The sequence below is a fragment of the Monodelphis domestica genome, chromosome 4, assembly GCF_027887165.1.
Source record: "Monodelphis domestica isolate mMonDom1 chromosome 4, mMonDom1.pri, whole genome shotgun sequence".
NCBI lineage: Eukaryota > Metazoa > Chordata > Mammalia > Didelphimorphia > Didelphidae > Monodelphis > Monodelphis domestica.
Window position 1 is genome coordinate 452,634,626 of NC_077230.1, and position 17,939 is coordinate 452,652,564.

The 17,939-nt window shown below is 42.8% G+C and overlaps 1 protein-coding gene across 5 annotated transcripts in view; it reads right to left on the minus strand.

Moving 5' to 3' along the window:
* Positions 1–11,755: 11,755 nt before the first annotated feature.
* The window catches only part of KLK5 (kallikrein related peptidase 5), a 10,114-nt gene continuing 3,930 nt past the window's right edge, over positions 11,756–17,939 (minus strand). For 2 of the 5 annotated variants that reach the window (XM_056796942.1, XM_056796943.1), the window contains exons 3-6: positions 15,853–16,111; positions 14,353–14,606; positions 13,829–13,962; positions 11,756–13,187 (exon numbers count right to left, since the gene is read on the minus strand). In XM_056796942.1, the coding sequence (XP_056652920.1) occupies positions 13,032–13,187; positions 13,829–13,962; positions 14,353–14,606; positions 15,853–16,111 (803 nt within the window). In that variant the 3' untranslated portion in view covers positions 11,756–13,031. The remainder of the gene's footprint in view (positions 13,188–13,828; positions 13,963–14,352; positions 14,607–15,852; positions 16,112–17,939) is intronic. The other 3 variants (XM_016422315.2, XM_016422314.2, XM_016422313.2) reach the window with 3 other exon arrangements.

Here is a 17,939-nt window from a genome sequence, read left to right on the forward strand (position 1 = left end):
TGGCTAACAAATTTCTGCTGTATCTCAGCATTTTGCTTTCTATTGACTCCAAACAGTGGCTTTAAAATCACCACTTCCATCCCAAAGTCACTGTAGCTTTCCAGCCCAACACGTATATCCCATCTACAGAGCCAAGTGATTTCCATTCTGAATCTTATCTTTTTTGTTCCGTTGGTTTTCTGTCCTGTCCAACTCTCCACAACCCCATCTGGGGCTTTCTTGGCAAAGATCCTGGAGTTGTTTGCCATTTCCTCTTCCAGCTCATTTTACAGAAGAGGAAATTGAGGCAAACAGTGAAGTAACTTGCCCTGGGTCACCCAGCTAATGTCTGAAGCCAGCTTTGAACTCATGAGGATGTTTTCCTGATTCTAAGCCCATTGCTCTAGGCACTGTGTAACCTAGTTTCCCCAATCTATTTCCTAGGACTCTTCTTTCCATTCTGCTCTCCAATATTTGGACCAAAATACACTTTAAAAAAAATTGGGGAGAAAAAGAAAGAAAAGGGGAGGACCCAGGACAAAGAGACAGGGACACACCCAGTTATGGAATGCTCAGGGTCTTGTACAAACATCCAGGAGCCAATACGCACCTAGCAAGGATATTGTGGCCGCAGTATATATATGATCATACTGAACAGTGACCTTTCGCAAGCATAGATGTGGGTGTGCACTCTCAAAGATATATGGGGGCAGTTTTGCTGGAGGTCAGGAATACACAAAGGCAAGGACATTGTCATGAGAGAGCAGACGGTATGGTAGGTACAGTATGAAAGACTGTCAAGAGGCCCTGCTGCCCCTCTGATCCTCAGTATCACCATCACTAAGGTCTCTTCCAGGTCTAGCTCTGGGATATCCCTGGATGATAAGATCAGTACATTGACAAAACCATGCAATACTTCTACACAGAACATTCTACATACATGAACATATGTGTAAGTAAAAGGTCATAAATGGGCACATATTGTATATGCTAGAACTGGAAGGCATCATGGAAGCTAACCTACAAGATGTTTGGGTCATAAGGGTCCTGAAAAGAGTGCATCCAAGTTGGAAGGGACATAGAATGACAAAACTGACAAGGACCCTGTAGAGAACATCAGGACTGGGAGGGAACTTAGAACATGGAAAGTCAAATGAGGAAGGGGCCTAAGAAGATAGAAAGTCAAAGGCAGGAGGGACCTAAAAACATGGAATGTCATAGGTGATAAGGATACCAGAACAGAGAATGTAAGAGATAGGAGAACCCTTGGAATATGGAATGTTGAAGTTGAGGAAAATCGTAGAAGATAGAATATAAAATATTATAGATGAGAGAAACCTTGGAGGCCAGCTAATTCAACCCCTGCATTTTGACAAAGAAGAAAATTGAGGCTCAGAGAAGGGAAAATTAAGATTGCCCAAGATCACATGACTAGAATAGAATGCCAACACTAGTTGAAACATTACCTCCTGACTCCAATTTCCAAGACTCGACTCCCTGGACAATGATATCAGAGAACCTAATGTCACCCATATACACAATATGTGTATATACATATATGTATATATATATGCATGTGTGTATGCACATATATGTGGTTATGGAAACAAAAGGTCATTCATAGACATATGTGTATCTATCTATCTATCTTGAAGTCAGAGACAGGGCAGGTAGGTGGCTCAGTGGACTGACAGCCAGTCAGGTCCTAGGTTTAAATGTGGCCTCAGACAATTCCTATCTATGTGACTCTGGATATGTCATTTAGTTCCTGTTGCCTAGCCCTTACTGTTCTGCCTTGGAACCAATATACAGTATTGATTCTAAGACAGAAGGTAGGAGAGAAAGAAAAGAAAGAAAGACAGAAAGAAAGAAAGAAAGAAAGAAAGAAAGAAAGAAAGAAAGAAAGAAAGAAAGAAAGAAAGAAAGAAAGAAAGAAAGAAAGAAAGAAAGAAAGAAAGAAAGAAAGAAAGAAAGAAAGAAAGAAAGAAAGAAAGAAAGAAAGAAAGAAAGAAAGAAAGAAAGAAAGAAAGAAAGAAAGAAAGAAAGAAAGAAAGAAAGAAAGAAAGAAAGAAAGAAAGAAAGAAAGAAAGAAAGAAAGAAAGAAAGAAAGAAAGAAAGAAAGAAAGAAAGAAAGAAAGAAAGAAAGAAAAAAAGAAAGAAAGAAAGAAAGAAAGAGAGAGAGAGAGAGAAAGAAAGAGAGAGAAAGAAAGAGAGAGAAAGAAAGAAAGAGAGAGAGAAAGAAAAAGAGGAAGAAAGGAAGGAAGGAAGGAAGGAAGGAAGGAAGGAAGGAAGGAAGGAAGGAAGGAAGGAAGGAAGGAAGGAAGCAAGGAAGGAAGCAAGAAAGCAAGGAAGCAAGGAAGGAAGGAAGCAAGGAAGCAAGGAAGGAAGCAAGGAAGCAAGGAAGGAAGGAAGGAAGCAAGGAAGGAAGGAAGGAAGGAAGCAAGCAAGGAAGGAAGGAAGGAAGGAAGGAAGCAAGGAAGGAAGGAAGGAAGGGAGAGAAAGAGAAATAAAAGAAAAAGAAAAAGGGAGGAAGGAAGGAAAGAAGGGAGGTGGAAAGAGAGAGGGAGGGAGGGAGGGAGGAAGAAACAAAGAAACAAAGTAAAGAAGAAAATGAGCTTAGCCATAGGTACATACATTAAAATGTCAAGTTACCTGTGACTTCATTAATGTAGGAAGAAACTCCTTCCAATGATGCACCTCATGGCCTGTCCACCTCACAGTCTATATTATTCAGCTCATAGGTTAGACCTGTAGAGTTGCCTTAGAGCCACAGAGGCCAAGCTGACTTGCCCATGGGAGCACAGCCAATAAGTATCAGAAGTGGGATTTAAGCTCAGGTGTTTCCTGGCTCTAGGTTGGCACTGATGCCCCTGCACTATGGAGCCTCTTGACAAAGGGTAGTGCAGCTGGATGGGTTAGGAGAGAGCTTTGAATCTAGAAAACCACAATGGGCCCTCAGGTCACTCTGGGCCAGAGAATTTACACTGATGGGAGCTATCCTCAGCATCAGAGCAGAGAACAAATGCAGCATCTCAGGGCTGGGAGGAACTTTAGGCCACAGAGTATCAGAACTGTGAAGACTGTTTCTAAGCCCCCTATTTTAAAGAAGACAAACTAGTTTGTGTGCAAACTTCAGACCAAGACAAAGAAGAATCAAGTAGAGAAGCTGGACTTAAACATCCCCAAAGAAAAGGCTGGGAGGGAGATACAAAGAGTGTTAGGAATTATCTTCATATCTACAGAGATTCCCTTAGTACAGGAGTGAGCATCTGTTTTGCTTGACCAGAGGGCAAAACTGGAGCCAGAGAGAGGAAAATGGAGCTTGCAGAGAGGCAGATTGCAGCTAGATATGAGGAAAAGCATTCTAATATTCAAAGACATTAAAAAAATGGAGCAAACAGCTTTGCAGAATAGTGAGCTGCCTATCACTGGAGGTCTTCAAATGTAGTCCAGATTATACATATCGCAGTTGCTTGTTGAGCAACAAGTTATGAACACAGAGGCTGAGATACATAGGCCCAGTTGCTGAATGGAACATATAAAATCACAAGTAGAGATGTATAAGTTCCAGATCACCAATATGTCTCTGAAAAAATCACAGACATTATCTACACATATATGGTTGCAGGTACGAACATATATGATTCAGGGTGGGGCAGTGGAAAGAGGATTTGATTTGGATTCAGAGCAGCTGGGTTTAAATCCTTGTTCCTCATTTACCACCTTGGACAAGTCCCTTCAACTTTGGGCTTTTGTTTCCTCATCTTTATAAGGAGGAGGTTGGACTAGTTGGATTCTGGGGTCCTTTGGAGCTCTGCATCTAGAGTTCTCTCTCTTTTGCTTCCTGGACAACTCCTGGCCTTGGACCCTTACCTCTACCTCTGTCCAAAGGCAACTTAGACCCGACCTATGGGTCCCTTGGATCTGACAGGGGACCTTCAATCATATTGCAGGGGTTTAGGCTTCCACCACACTCCCCCTACCCTTTCAAGTTCTTCTTTATGGATTCTTTCCCCGCCTTGGATATAAGCCTGTTATGACACAGAGTGGTTTTCCTTCTCTTTGAATCCATAGTGCTTGGCACAGAATAGGTACTTAATAAATTAAATTCTATCTATCTATCTATCTATCTATCTATCTATCTATCTATCTATCTATCTGTCTGTCTGTCTACTTATCCATCCATCCATCTATCTATCTATCTATCTATCTATCTATCTATCTATCTATCTATCTATCTATCTATCTATCTGTCTGTCTGTCTACTTATCCATCCATCTATCCATCTCTTTATCTATCCATCCATCTATCTATCTTATCTGTCTATCTATCCATCCATCTCTTTCTCTATCATCAATCCATCTATCTATGCATGTATCTTTGCCATTTTCAATCTATCTCTCACCAACCCATCTATCTGTCTAGTATCTCTACCACTGATCCATCCATCCATCCAGCTATTGTCTCTGTCTCTCCTATGATCTTATGAACATTTAAGGTCACAGATGAACATATGACTGCACCTTTGAACATACAAAGTCACAAACACCCTCGTAACTGTGGATGACCTAATTATGGACTCAAATAACAATCACAGTCATGGAACTGGACCTGAAGTCACAGCCACAGCCACAGCCATAGTCACACATACAAACTTGGATTTATATGAGGGTGTGGATCAAAATCATAGACTCAGCCACAAATGTGATCCAGGCCCTTTTCTCACCTGTAACTGTCAGGAGGAAGGAAAAGGTGAGGAGTCGATGCATGATGGGTCAGGGCCTTGGATGAGGCCCTTGACCTTGACTCTGGGTAAGAAATGAGAAATGGAATGCTGGGGAGTGGAAGGAAGAGAAATGGGCCCTTCCTCTTCTCTCCTCCCCCTCCCCCTCCCATCCCTTCCACAATCTTCTCCAGCACTCAGGTCTCCCCACTCCTCCCTTAGTCTCAAGCCCCCCATTTGCAGTTCCAGAGATTCCATCATTACTGAAACTCCAGAATATTAGAGCTGGAAGAGCCCTTTGAAATAATATATTCCAAGCTCCCTTTTCAACAGAGGAGGAGAATGAAGTCCAGAGGTAGGAAAGGCCTGACCCAAGTCAAGTTTTCCACATCTAGATCTTTAGGCTTTCTATCAGAGACTTTCTCCACTGAGCTACACTGCCCCTCAAGGTCTCATTCCTTCTAAGTTTGGCAGGCAAGTGTCCCAATGGACAAATCTAAAGCACAGACACCCTCTCCTTATCCCTCTTCTTCTTTATTGCCCAACAGGGTTTTCAGCTCCAGGAATCCCTCCAAGAATTAATCCAGACTTCTCCTAACTGTCCTCTAGTTTTTGTCTTGGGACAAGGGCACAGATAGCAACCTCCCTTCACTGGACTCCCTTGATGCCCTCTCCCCATTCCATCCTTCTGCTCTCTGGGCCTCACCTGATCTGAAGGCGTGAGCAGTCTGGGGCAGTTGGTTCAGGCTCTGGCTCGTCTGCTCAAGAAGGGGGAGACAGGCCCTGGGATGCCCAACTTTATAAATTCTTGAGCCCCACCCAGATGGAGGGGGGTGGCTAGGAAGAGAGACAATTGTAAGAGCCCAGTTTATGGGCAATGACGCCTTTAGCAGAAGGGGGGCAGGGTGGGCCAGCCATAATGAGCGTTTATGAGGCTGGCGCTTTTGTTCCGCGTCCCCAGTTAGGGATCATTCCACCAAAGGCCACTCCAGTCCACCCCAGAGCCTGGAGCAATGATGAGACTATAGGGCTGGAGCTTAGAACTCAGGGGGAGTGAGTCAAGCACCCAAAACCAGGAGTCCCCAGATGCAGAGTTTCTCAGTCTTCAGAGTATCTCATTCAGCCCCCACCCCTACAGGAGTCCTCTATATCATCCCCAAGAGGTAGCCAGACAATCTCCTACTTGAACACTTCTAAGGAAAAGAGCTCATTACCAACAAGGCAGCTCACTCATTTTGGGGACAACTCTAATTGTGAGAAAGTCAGTGAGGAAGTTTAAAAAAAACACATTTATTAAGGTCCACCTATGTGCTTCTGGGGATACAAAGGCAAAACATGGTCCCTGCCTGCCCTCAAGGAGCTCCCAGTCTGATGAGGGAGACATGCCAACAATTATAGACCAGTAAGATATAGACAGAATGAAATGGAATGAAGAATGAGCAAGGGCATCCATACATGAAGGCTATTCAAGACCTGATGTAGAATCTCCAACAACTGGTTTTCCAGCCTTCAATTACAGGGCAGTTATGTGGTGCAGTGGATAGAGTGCTGGGCTCAGAGTCAGGAAGATAGGAATTCAAATCCAGCTTCAGACCCTTACTAACTGTGTGACCCTGGGCAATTCCTTTAATCCAATTTGCCTCATTTTCCTCATTTGTAAAATGAGGTAGAGAAGGACATAGCAAATCACTCATGGATTTTTGCCCAGAAAACCCTAAATGGAGTCACAAAGAGTTAGACACAACAGAAATGAATGAAGAACAATTATGGTGCCTCCAGAATTTGACCTCCATTAAACTAAAATATGTCTCCCCACAGATTCCCCCTGTCCACCCCAAACTCCCTGCATACTGTCCTAGAGACCAAGGGCTAGACCTCTAAAGATCTAGATCTAAAATGGTCACCCAGTCAATCAGTTGGTCAAGGATTTATGAACTGCTTACTCTGTATCAGGACAGTTGTGAGCAGTGGGAACAGAAATGCAACCTGTCAAGGACTATGTTCTAGAGGGGAACACTGCATATAAACAACTAGGTAGGCATATGCATAAGAAATACTGAAGAGCTGGGAGGTGATCTCAGAAAGGCATGCATGTATCAACAGGTCAGTGGGTGGGGAGGGGCAAGAAAGGCTTTTTTGGGGGGGAAAGATGGGGTTGGAGCTAAGTCATGGAGGAAGCCATGGAACCTAAGAGCTGAAAAGGGATGAGCAACCATGGAATTGTGAGGCCATTTGGACAAGTCTAAACTTTGCCACTTAATAAAATCATCATGTGCTAGAAGATGGCCATTAGGTCCCCCCCCCAAAGGCCTGTTTTCTAGGTTCCTCTCTATCCTTGTTGTATTCTTCCAGGTCACTGCTTTGGTCACTGGGGTTAGGTTTAGAGATCCAGTTAGGGTTGGAATGAGGGATAGGGTCTGTCTTCTCATCATTGACAGCCCTCACTCCACCAGATTAGCTTATTTCTTCTTCCCAATTCATGGGATTCTTTCCTGTTCACATATTTTCATTTCTTCATTGAAGGTTCACTCAATGCCCCCTAGACCTTCCTCTGGTTCTCACATCATTCATAGATGAATTGTGTCAAATGTAACCTGCTCATCACTTGAGCTGGGAGGTGATCTCAGAGAGGCATGCATGTATCAACAGGTCAGTGGGTGGGGAGGGGCAAGAAAGGCTTTTTTGGGGGGGAAAGATGGGGTTGGAGCTAAGTCATGGAGGAAGCCATGGAACCTAAGAGCTGAAAAGGGATGAGCAACCATGGAATTGTGAGGCCATTTGGACAAGTCTAAACTTTGCCACTTAATAAAATCATCATGTGCTAGAAGATGGCCATTAGGTCCCCCCCCAAAGGCCTGTTTTCTAGGTTCCTCTCTATCCTTGTTGTATTCTTCCAGGTCACTGCTTTGGTCACTGGGGTTAGGTTTAGAGATCCAGTTAGGGTTGGAATGAGGGATAGGGTCTGTCTTCTCATCATTGACAGCCCTCACTCCACCAGATTAGCTTATTTCTTCTTCCCAGTTCATGGGATTCTTTCCTGTTCACATATTTTCATTTCTTCATTGAAGATTCACCCAATGCCCCCTAGACCTTCCTCTGGTTCTCACATCATTCATAGGTGAATTGTGTCAAATGTAACCTGTTCATCACTTTCACTCACAACATGGCCAACCCACCTGGTTTTCAGGTCACACCTATCCCCAGTAATTTTTATTAAACTTTTATTATATGTCTCCCATGCAAGTCACTGGTGACAATGTGCCTTGAGCCTGTTTATACCTGCCATGTTTCTATTGTCCTTTGTGTAACCTGAAATTTTGGTCCTTCTGAAATACTAGTGGGATGTGATTCCCAGGCATTTAGCATCACCATGAAAATACTGAAGTATATCAATGGACCCATCATCTCACTTATGCACATATTCCCTCATAAAACCCACCCATGCCTGATTATCCTATCCTACACTTGCCAATAGTGAGGTACAGTAATTAAGATGTTAGACTTAGAGTCTGGAAGAACTAAATTCAAATCCTACTTCAGACACTTACTAGTTCTGTTTCCCTGGACATGTCATTTCATCTCTCCGCTTAAGTTTCCTCATCTATAAAATGAAAAAAGTAGATTTGATAACTTCTAAGGTCCTTCTAGTTCTTTTTTTCTTAAAACCCTCACCTTCCATCTTGGAGTAAATACTGTGTATTGGCTCCAAGGCAGAAGATCGATAAGGGCTAGGCAATGGGGGTTAAGTGACTTGTCCAGGGTCACAAAGCTAGGAAGTATCTCAGGCCAGATTTGAACCTAGGACCTATCATCTCTAGGCCTAGTTCTCAATCCACTGAGCCACCCAGCTACTCCCCCTTCTAGTTCTTAATCTATTACTCTATTACTTTACCAAAGGGAGTCCACCTATATCATTGAGGTCTTCCCTTATTTCCTCTTGATCATGAGTATACCAATGGACCATTGGTTACTCCTCCTTCTCCCAACATGAATAGCACACCTATTTATTCTAAAATACATTTTTTGTTGGCATCTTCCCCCCATCCCAATTTTCAGTGGTTTCTCTATGAACCTATTCCATTATGGACCTTTCTGCAGATTTCTGGCTTGAACTTTTTCCCATTCTTTGAAGTCCATAGCATATCCTGGATTTCAGCTAGCCCTGTAATGCCTCTTGGTGACATCCTTGAGGGCATCCCTGAATCTTCAAAAGTGCCACTTCTAGCCTCTGTACTTTATGGTCTACTTTCTTCCTCTTCTTCACTGCCCAATTGTGAGGGAGGGGTTGGAGAATGCTCTGGAATTCTAGGATTTGTGGTTCAGAAGGATAAACAGTCCCTTGTAATCTTTGAGATCCTGACAGAAGCTTACACTATCTTGATTTTTGAACCATAAAGGAAGAGAGAGAAGCTAAGTTGCTGGTGACTCGCTTTTTTATATATCCACAGAGTCATCAGTTCCTCTGGCTCAGTAGCCATTTAGGAGACATCTACAGTGCAAGCCCTTTAGCAGAGTTATACAGAACTAGAAGCCTGTGGGTGATATCTGCTTATAATCCACTAAACTCATGTTACAACATTGATTGGGCTGCATGCCATTCATTGTCTTTTCTGCCACCTAATTTTCCATCCACATTGTTTGTAAATGTGGATGGTTAAAAAGTTTCATTTATTAATTTCTATAAGATTTTCAAGCTCTACAGATACATTACCTCAACATATCCTTGTAGTACCCCATTAGGTAAAGGTTTTGTTTCTGTTTTGTTTCATTTTGTTTGGTCTAGTTCTTTGATTTCATGAGCATAAGGAGCACATGGTGTAGAAAGTCACTCCACTGGTGTAAATCAGTGATATGTGACCAGCAAGTTTTAGAGACTTGCCTAGGAATAGTAAGAGGTTAAATGGCTTGCTCATCCTTACTCAGCTGGTGTTGGAGTTCCAATTAGAGGAAGGACTAGAATTTGGGGTTTTCTAACTAAAATCAACCTTCCACTCACCATATCTCAGTTTTGTAAATGAGGAAACTGAGGCTCAGAGGGGTTACACAGTCTCACAGCTTGTTGTTCAATCATGTTTCAGTCATCTTTGAAACCCCATTTTGAGGTTTTCTTGGCAAAGATACTGGGGTGGTCTGCCATTTCCTTCTCCAGCTTGTTTTACAAATGAAGAAACTGAGGTAAACAGAGTAAGTACCTAAGTTCACATAGCTAATGTCTGAGGTCAGATTTGAACTCATGAAGATGAGTCTTCCTGACTCTAGGCCTGATACTCTCTCTATCCAAAATGCCACCTAGCTGCCCAGCACAATAGTCCCAGTGGTTATCTTGCTTGGTCCCGGTTAGTCCCTTGTTGTCCCAGGAATCTTTATCTGTCCCTGCCTCTTCACAACTTCCCTCCTCTCCAACTGATCTAGCATTCATCTCCTATTCTATACTTTCAAAGTAGCTGTGAGTGATCAATCCCACCACTTACTTATTTTTTAAATAATATTTTATTTTTTCCTCAATTGCATGTAAAAACAATTTACCTTCATTTTTTAAAACTTTGAACCAAATTTTCTCCTTCCCTCCTTCCTGTCCTCCTACCCACTCCTTCCTGAGATGGCAGACAAGCTGATGTAGATTTGACACGTGCAATAACATAAAACATTTTTCTATTAGTCCTTTTGCGGAAGAGAACTAGAACAAAAAAATTCTTTATTTTGAAATATGTTTTGATTTGTATTCAGACTCCATGAGTTCTTTCTCTGGAGGAGGAAGGTATTTTTCATCATGAGTCCTTGGGGATTGTCTTGGCCTGCTATACTACTAAGATTAGCAAATCATTCACAATTGTTCATCACACAATATTGTTGTTACTATGTACAATGTTGTTCTGGTTCTGCTCACTTCACTCTGCATCAGTTCATGTAAGTCTTTCCAGGTTTTTCCAAAATTACCCTTCTCATCATTTTTATAGCATAATAGTGTTCCATTACACTCATATACCCTGACTTGTAATTCAACCATTCCCCAAGTAATGGACATCCCTTCAATTTCCAATTTTTTACTATTGAAGGAGGAGCTGTTATAAATATTTTGTACAGGTATGCATTTTTCCTTCTTTTTACCTCTTTGGGATACAGACCGTGTAGTGGTATTGCTGAATCAAAGGACATGTACCATTTTAGAGCCCTTTGGGTATAGTTCCAAATTGCTCTCTAGAATGCCTACCACCCAATTATTATAATCATCTTCAAATTGATCTCTCACCCTTCCAGTCCTCATTGCTGCCAGGATCCTTAACCTTCTTGTCATGACCTCATCATTCTATTCACAAACTATCACTGGCTTTCCATTGCCTATCAAAGAAAATGATAGCTCCTGATTTGGACTTCAAGCAATTCCATGGTGTAGTTTTAGCCTCCATATAGGTCTGCCCTTATCTCATTCTAATTGCCTTTATGTCTGCTGTAGTCTAGGCCAGGAATTCGTGGTCTTTTATCTTATTTTAATAGGTAAGCATGTTCTCTCTCACCTTCAATTTTTCACAGACCTTTGTCTGGATCTCTTGACCCTGCCCTTATCACTTTCTACATCATAGCATAATCATTTGTGACTCCATGCCATGTCTCCTTGTGAGACTATAAACTTCATGAGGACAGAAACTGGGACATTTTCATCTTTTTTGTTTTTCCTTTTCCCTGATATATAGGATCTTGCACATATGAGATAATAAATATATATTGAACTGAGAAATTAAGTTTTTTGTCCTATAGAAGAATTAACTTGTCTCAGAAGAACACAAGAAGGACTGCAATAACTGATGACTCCCTAACTGGAAGCTTCATCAGTTCTAAGAGCATCCCTCTTCCAAAAAGGCAGATGGAAGACTGTGAAGATCCATTATCCCAGAATGAGCACTTATTGATCCAAGAAGCCTCATGACTACCAGATGGTAACCTCATCTATCTTAGGGAGAAGCCTCATTTTTGTCAATGGTTCTCTTTTGTACCAACAGGCCCCTCATCCATGTCAAGTAGAAGAAAGAATCCTTGGGTATCCCTAGAGGAAGCTTCATCAAGATCAAGAGAAATCTTTATTCATCTTAAGTAAAAGAGTGTGAGACTTCAGGAACCATTACTCCAAAGAAGAACTATTATCCCACAATGAACATTTATTGGTTCTAAGAAGTCTCATCCCTACCCTATAAGATTCCTTCATCTGTCTCATTGGTACCAGTGGTTGCCAGTAGTTGTTCCCTCTATGGACTGTGTAGCTCCCAGATGAAATATTTATTGTTTTCAGGATAAATCTCCACTGGTCTTCCTTGGTCCTCCAGAGGAAAACCTCAGCTGTCTTAGGATAAATCTTCTTCATTCCTAGAGGAGAGGAAGCCTCATCAGCCCCAGGTACAAACCAGTGTCATCCATGTCATCCAAAAAGTCATCCATGCAACAACTCTCCCAGGTTGTAGATTTTGTTCTTATTCCCTTTCCTAGGATATCTCTGCCAGGGAATACTCCTCACTCCTCTTCAGGCCAACGTTGAGATTAGTGTTGACAAGGGAGGTCATGGAAGATAGCCAAGCAATGATCCAGATGTTCAGATGCCTTCCTTGTCCAGAAGAACTTTAGGTTCATAATTAGGGAGTTGAAAAGAACTTCAGAGGCCATCAAGTTGGAGTTGGGAAAATAGATGAGAAGGAGACTGCCCATTAGGTTCCTGAATGGAGACATCTCCTCCTAATTCTTTACTGGCTCCCCTTTTCTTAGTATTGTCCCCCAGGTGGCACTAGTGATCACCTAGGGTCAAAGGGAAGGTCAATAATGAAGGCTCTAGGTGGCTTAGTGGATTGAGAGTCAGGCCTAGAAATGGGAGGTCCTAGGTTCAAGTCTGGCCTCAGACACTTCCCAGCTATGTGACCCTGGGCAAGTCACTTAACCCCCATTGCCTAGTTCTTACCACAATTCTGCCTTGGAACCAGTACATAGTGTTAATTCTAAAACAGAAGGTAAGGGTTGAGAAAAGAATGCATAATCTTTGACAGGGATTTGCTGGTTAAATGACTTAATTCCTTAGTCTCCTTAATCTTCAAATAGAGTAAAATTTGGGGAAGGCTATACAAATACCTGGTTACCTGTAGGGAACAGTGACTAGAGGGTCAGATCCTTGGTCCTGAGGAGACAAGAGTTGGGGATCTAATTGACTTATGTCCCTGAGCTATATAGAAATGGGGATGCCTAGATCTCTGAGGCAATAGGGAATAAAGGCTGGAAACCTGAGACCTAAACTCCTGGGACTCTGAATAGGATATAGGTTAGGGACCTACATGCCAGAGTCCTCTTTAATTTAAGAGTTGTTTTTGATGGTGTCTTCAATCCATTTTTCGAAGACGTAGAGGTTGGTGTAGACCCCAGGCTTGTTGGGCTGTCCACAGGGAACATCCCCCCAGGATACCAGGCCCTGAAGATATCCATTGCAGACCACAGGGCCCCCTGAATCACCCTGGGAAGAGAAAACAAGGAAAAGAAAAAGTGAAGAGATAGAGAGAGACACAAAGATAAAGAGTTGGAGACAGCAAGAAATAGACAAAGAAAGAGAGAAAGGAAGATAGGAAGAGACGCACAGAGAGGGAGCCAGAGTAGAGAAAAATAATGAGAGATGAAGACAGAAAAAAAGAGATAAATACAGATGGAAAGAGTTCTTTAGGAACAACCCCCTCCAGACTTTTCTAACCATTTTACTCTTTAATTTCTCCCATTCTCTGCATCTAATCCCTCTCTGTTTTTCCCTCCCTCCCTCCCTCGCTCTCTGTATGTCTCTCTCTCTGTCTCTGTCTGTCTGTCTGTCTCTCCCTCTCTCTCCCCCTTCTATCCTCCTCCATTTCTGTCTTTCTGCTTCTATGTCTCTGACTCTGTTTCTCTCTCTCCCCTCCCTCTATCCTCCTCCCCCTCTCTGACTCTCTGACTGTCTCTCCAATCAGTCCAGTCTGTCTGTCTCTCCCTCTCTCCATTCTCTTTACCTCCATTTCACTGTCTTCCAGTCTTTCTCCCAGTCTTCCTTCCTCTCCCTCCTCCCTTGCCTCTCTCTGTAGTTTTCAACAGCCTTATTTCTCAGGTCGGCTGACATTCAAAGGTCTGGCTTACCTGGCAGGAGTCCTTGCCCACTTCATCTCCGGCACAGAACATGGTAGAATCAATCGCCCCGGGGTAGGCCCTCTGGCAGGCCTCATGAGACATGATCGTGATGTTAAGACATTGCAGAACCTGGGGATAGTGGACTGTGATACCAAATAATGAAGTCAGAGATTCCGACTGGGATAACAATTCCCACAAGACCAGAGTTCATAAAGCTGGAAGAGTCTGGAGAGCGCTCAGATCAATCCAAGGACTTCTTGTTAGGAGGGAGGGAGGGGATGGTGAAGATGAGGAAAAAGGCCCAAAGGAGGTTGAGGTTCTCACCTAAGAACACATGGCTACTAAGGAAGAATTTGAACTCAGTTCCTGGAACTCCAACTTCCACCCCCTTTCCAGGTAGCTAGGGAATAGGGTCAATGAGAAACAGACCTGAAGATGGACAAAGACTAGCCCAAGGGGTTGGGGGAAAGAAGGTGCAAGATGTATAGACAAAGACAGAGAGTAACAGTGAGAGCTTGAAGCACAGGACTTACCTTGAGGGCTACTGGTGGTTCCCCAGCCTGAAACAAGGCACTGGGTACCAGGTCTTGGGGGCTGAGTTGAGATCTTGATGGTTTTGATGCTTGGTGTCATGGAGACCCTTCCGTTCAATTTAATTAACATGAGATCATTAGAGTGAGCTGGCCGGGTATATTTGGGGTGAGGAAAGGACTTGACGCCACGGAGAATCCTCTGACCCGGATCGATCCCTTGGAGATGATACCGGCCCAGACGAACAGAGTAGGCTCTGCAGAAGATGGTAAAGAGGTCACTCCTGCGTTAACCCCAGCCCTGTTTTCAATGCCAGCCCTATAGATGCCCATGGAGAATCCTTAAAGACTTAGAGTTGGGTTCTATTTCCATGTCTACAAAATGAAGGTGTCGAACTATCGGACTCCTAGAGGCCTTCTGGGTTCTACATCCCATCTGGTGCCTGGGGCCTGTCTAGGTGGAGAAGTTCCAGAGACAGTTGGAGAAGTGGGTCCAAAGAACATGTGAGCTCCAGATTTGAGGGACAGGGCACTTTAGTAGCCTTGCAGTCAGGAAGAACTGGGTTCAAGTCATTCCTCAGAAAGATGCTCATGCTAAAATATCTGCTTGTAAATTTGAGACTCTAGTTATGTAATGAGGGGCAAGTCATCATCTCACTGAGCCTCAGTTTTCTCACCTAGAAAAATGAGGTTGATAATACCTGAATATGTACCTCCCAGGATTGTGAGGCTCAAATGAGGAGGGAAGAGGAGGGAAATGGAATAAGCTTTTTTATACTACTTTCTACAAGATGTTTTTACCAATATTATCTCATTTGATTCTCTCGACAATCCTGGAAGGTTTCTAGTTGTATTATTATCTCCATTTTAGAGCTGAGGGAATTGATGCAATCAGATGGTATGTGACTTGCCCAGGATCACACAGCTAGTGCTTGAGTACAGATTTGAACTCAGGTTTTTCTACCTCTTAGTGATAACAATATTAGTGATATATAACAGAACATCTAGCCCAGGATTTTATAAACAGTTTCTTGTCTTAATCTAGGATGTCAGAATTTATATATGAAGATATGGAGATTTAAAGAATGGAGGTGACTTGGCCAAAGTCATCCAGCTAGAACATGTCTGGGGTGGGATTGGAATTTAATACTTCCTAACTCCAAGTCTGGAACTCTATCCACTAATTCATAGTGCATCTGAGTTATTATCTAGTGTCAGAGTTGGAATTTGAACCCAAGCTTTGCTGACTCGGGGTTCACTACTTTCAGGGATAAGTATATTCATCCCTTCTCCCTCCCCACCATCTTCATTCCATCCCTCCTCTTCCTTTCTGTTCTCTCCTCTTTTTCTTGATCACCCCCTTCCCTCCCTCTCCACTGATTATTCTCCTTAGCACCTCTCCTCTCCCCCTTTCCTTCACTCCCCCTCCTCATCTTCATTCCAGTTCCTCTCCCCTCCCCTCCCTTTCCCATCCCCATCTCTCCTCTCCCCCTCCTTACTTACGGTTTCTGGCAGTGCGCAGCAGTGAGCACCCATTGTGGATGGACCAGCACTGCCCCACAATAGAGTCTGTTTGGTCGCAGAAACAGAGCTGCCTGCCATGGTTGGGTTTGGGGTTGACAGTCTTTGCCATTTAGTATTCGGTCATTTTCCTGGCGGGTCTCCCCCTGAGAAAGGCTCCCAGCCTCCTGTCGAGTCCCAGTCTCTGGATGAGTTCCAGCCGCCTGGCGAGTCCCATACTCCTGGCAAGCCTGGTTCTGGCCTGGGGGGTGGGATGAGGATTCTTGGTAGGAGGAAGTAGGGTCAAGACTTGGAGTGGGGTCTGAGGTCAAGAAATGGAGCTTGGAGTATAGGATTTGGGATGTGGTTTGATAGGGAAGGTTGACAGGGAGCAGGAAATAGCTTTGGGGCTTTTGATTCATTGAGTTGAGTCTAAATAATGAGACTCTACCTCCTCTCCCCAATCATCCTCATGTATTCCATCTCACTTCTCCCCTCCACTGCCAGCTTCATTAGAAACAACTGTGTTCATTCAAAGTCTTTTCATCTGGCTTCTCTCCATCACCACCACTCTCTGAAACTGTTTTTTTCAAGATGGTCAAGGACATTTTCATTGTCAAGTTTACTGAACTTTTGTTCAGTATTTGTTTTCCATGATTTCTCTGGAACTGCTAATACAATTAACTGCCACAGAAACTCTAGACCCTTTTGGCTCTCCTCCTGCTCTCCCCTTCTTGGTCTCCTTTCATGGTCCTTCTTTCCAAATAACTATTTCCTCAAAACCCATCTTTGTTTTCTCTCCTCTACCTCCCTTCCTCCTTCTCTTCTCTTCTCATCTCTTCTCTTCTCCTTCTTCTCCATTCCCTCTTCCTCTTCCTCCTCATTATTCTCCTCCTCCTCTTCTTCTTCCTCCTCCTCCTCCTCTTCTACTTCCTTCTCCTATCTCCCTTTCTCTTCCTTCCATTCCCTCCCTCCCTCTCTCTCTCATTCTCTCTCTGACTCTGTCTCTTTCTCCTACCTTCTCCTCTATAGTTCTCTCTCTTTTCTCTGCCTTGACAATCTCACTTGAAATCACTCTCTCTGTGCATATAATAATTGCCATATAATATCTCATTTGCTCAATGAAGAAGCCTTGAATAAATCATAAGATCACAAATCTTGAGCTGGAAGGGACTGTCTAGTCTAAAGTCATTTTGCAGATGAGGAAAAAACAGACACATGAGAAACCTTGCCCTGAGTCACTCAAATAGCAGAGAATGGATAAGGCTCAAACTAAGGTCCTCTGATGCCAAATCCAACATCCTTTCCAATGTATAATACTTCTTCTGTTGAATATTATGGGATTTATGATCTAACACACACACACACACACACACACTTTATAGACCAGAAAATTTTGGCTTACCCGGGGTCACATCCAGTAAGTCTTCAGGTGGGCTTTGAACCTTCACCTTCCAGACACCACAGTGAATATTCACCCTTATATATTCTCCTACCTCCCAGATCCATAATTATCCAAGTATAAACCATTTTTTGAACTAGATGGTGAAAGTGGATAGAGCACCCGACCTGGAGTCAGGAAAATCTGAGGTCAAATCTGGCCTCAAACATTTACTAGCTGCGTGACCCTAGAAAAGTCACTTCACCTCTATATGCCTCAGTTTCTTTAACTGTAAAATTGAAGAAATAACACCTCAGTCGGGGGTGTTTTGAGAATCAAATGAGATCACATTTGTAAATGTTTGGCAATTATAATATATATACATATATGTATATATTCATATAAATGCTAGCTATTAGTGGTTTTTGTTATCATCATTGTTGTTGCTATTCTAAATTCCAGATTCATATCTCCACCATTTATAGGATGCTTCCATTTGAACATCTAACATGAATCTAATCATATTTAGTGTTAACAAGAGCTGTTTAGCTGTGTAGTAGTCCACATTCTTCAGTTTATGAATAAGGAAACAGGAAAGAAAAAGAAAGAAAAAAGAAAGAAAAAGAAAGAAAGAAGAAAGAAAGAAAGAAAGAAAGAAAGAAAGAAAGAAAGAAAGAAAGAAAGAAAGAAAGAAAGAAAGAAAGAAAGA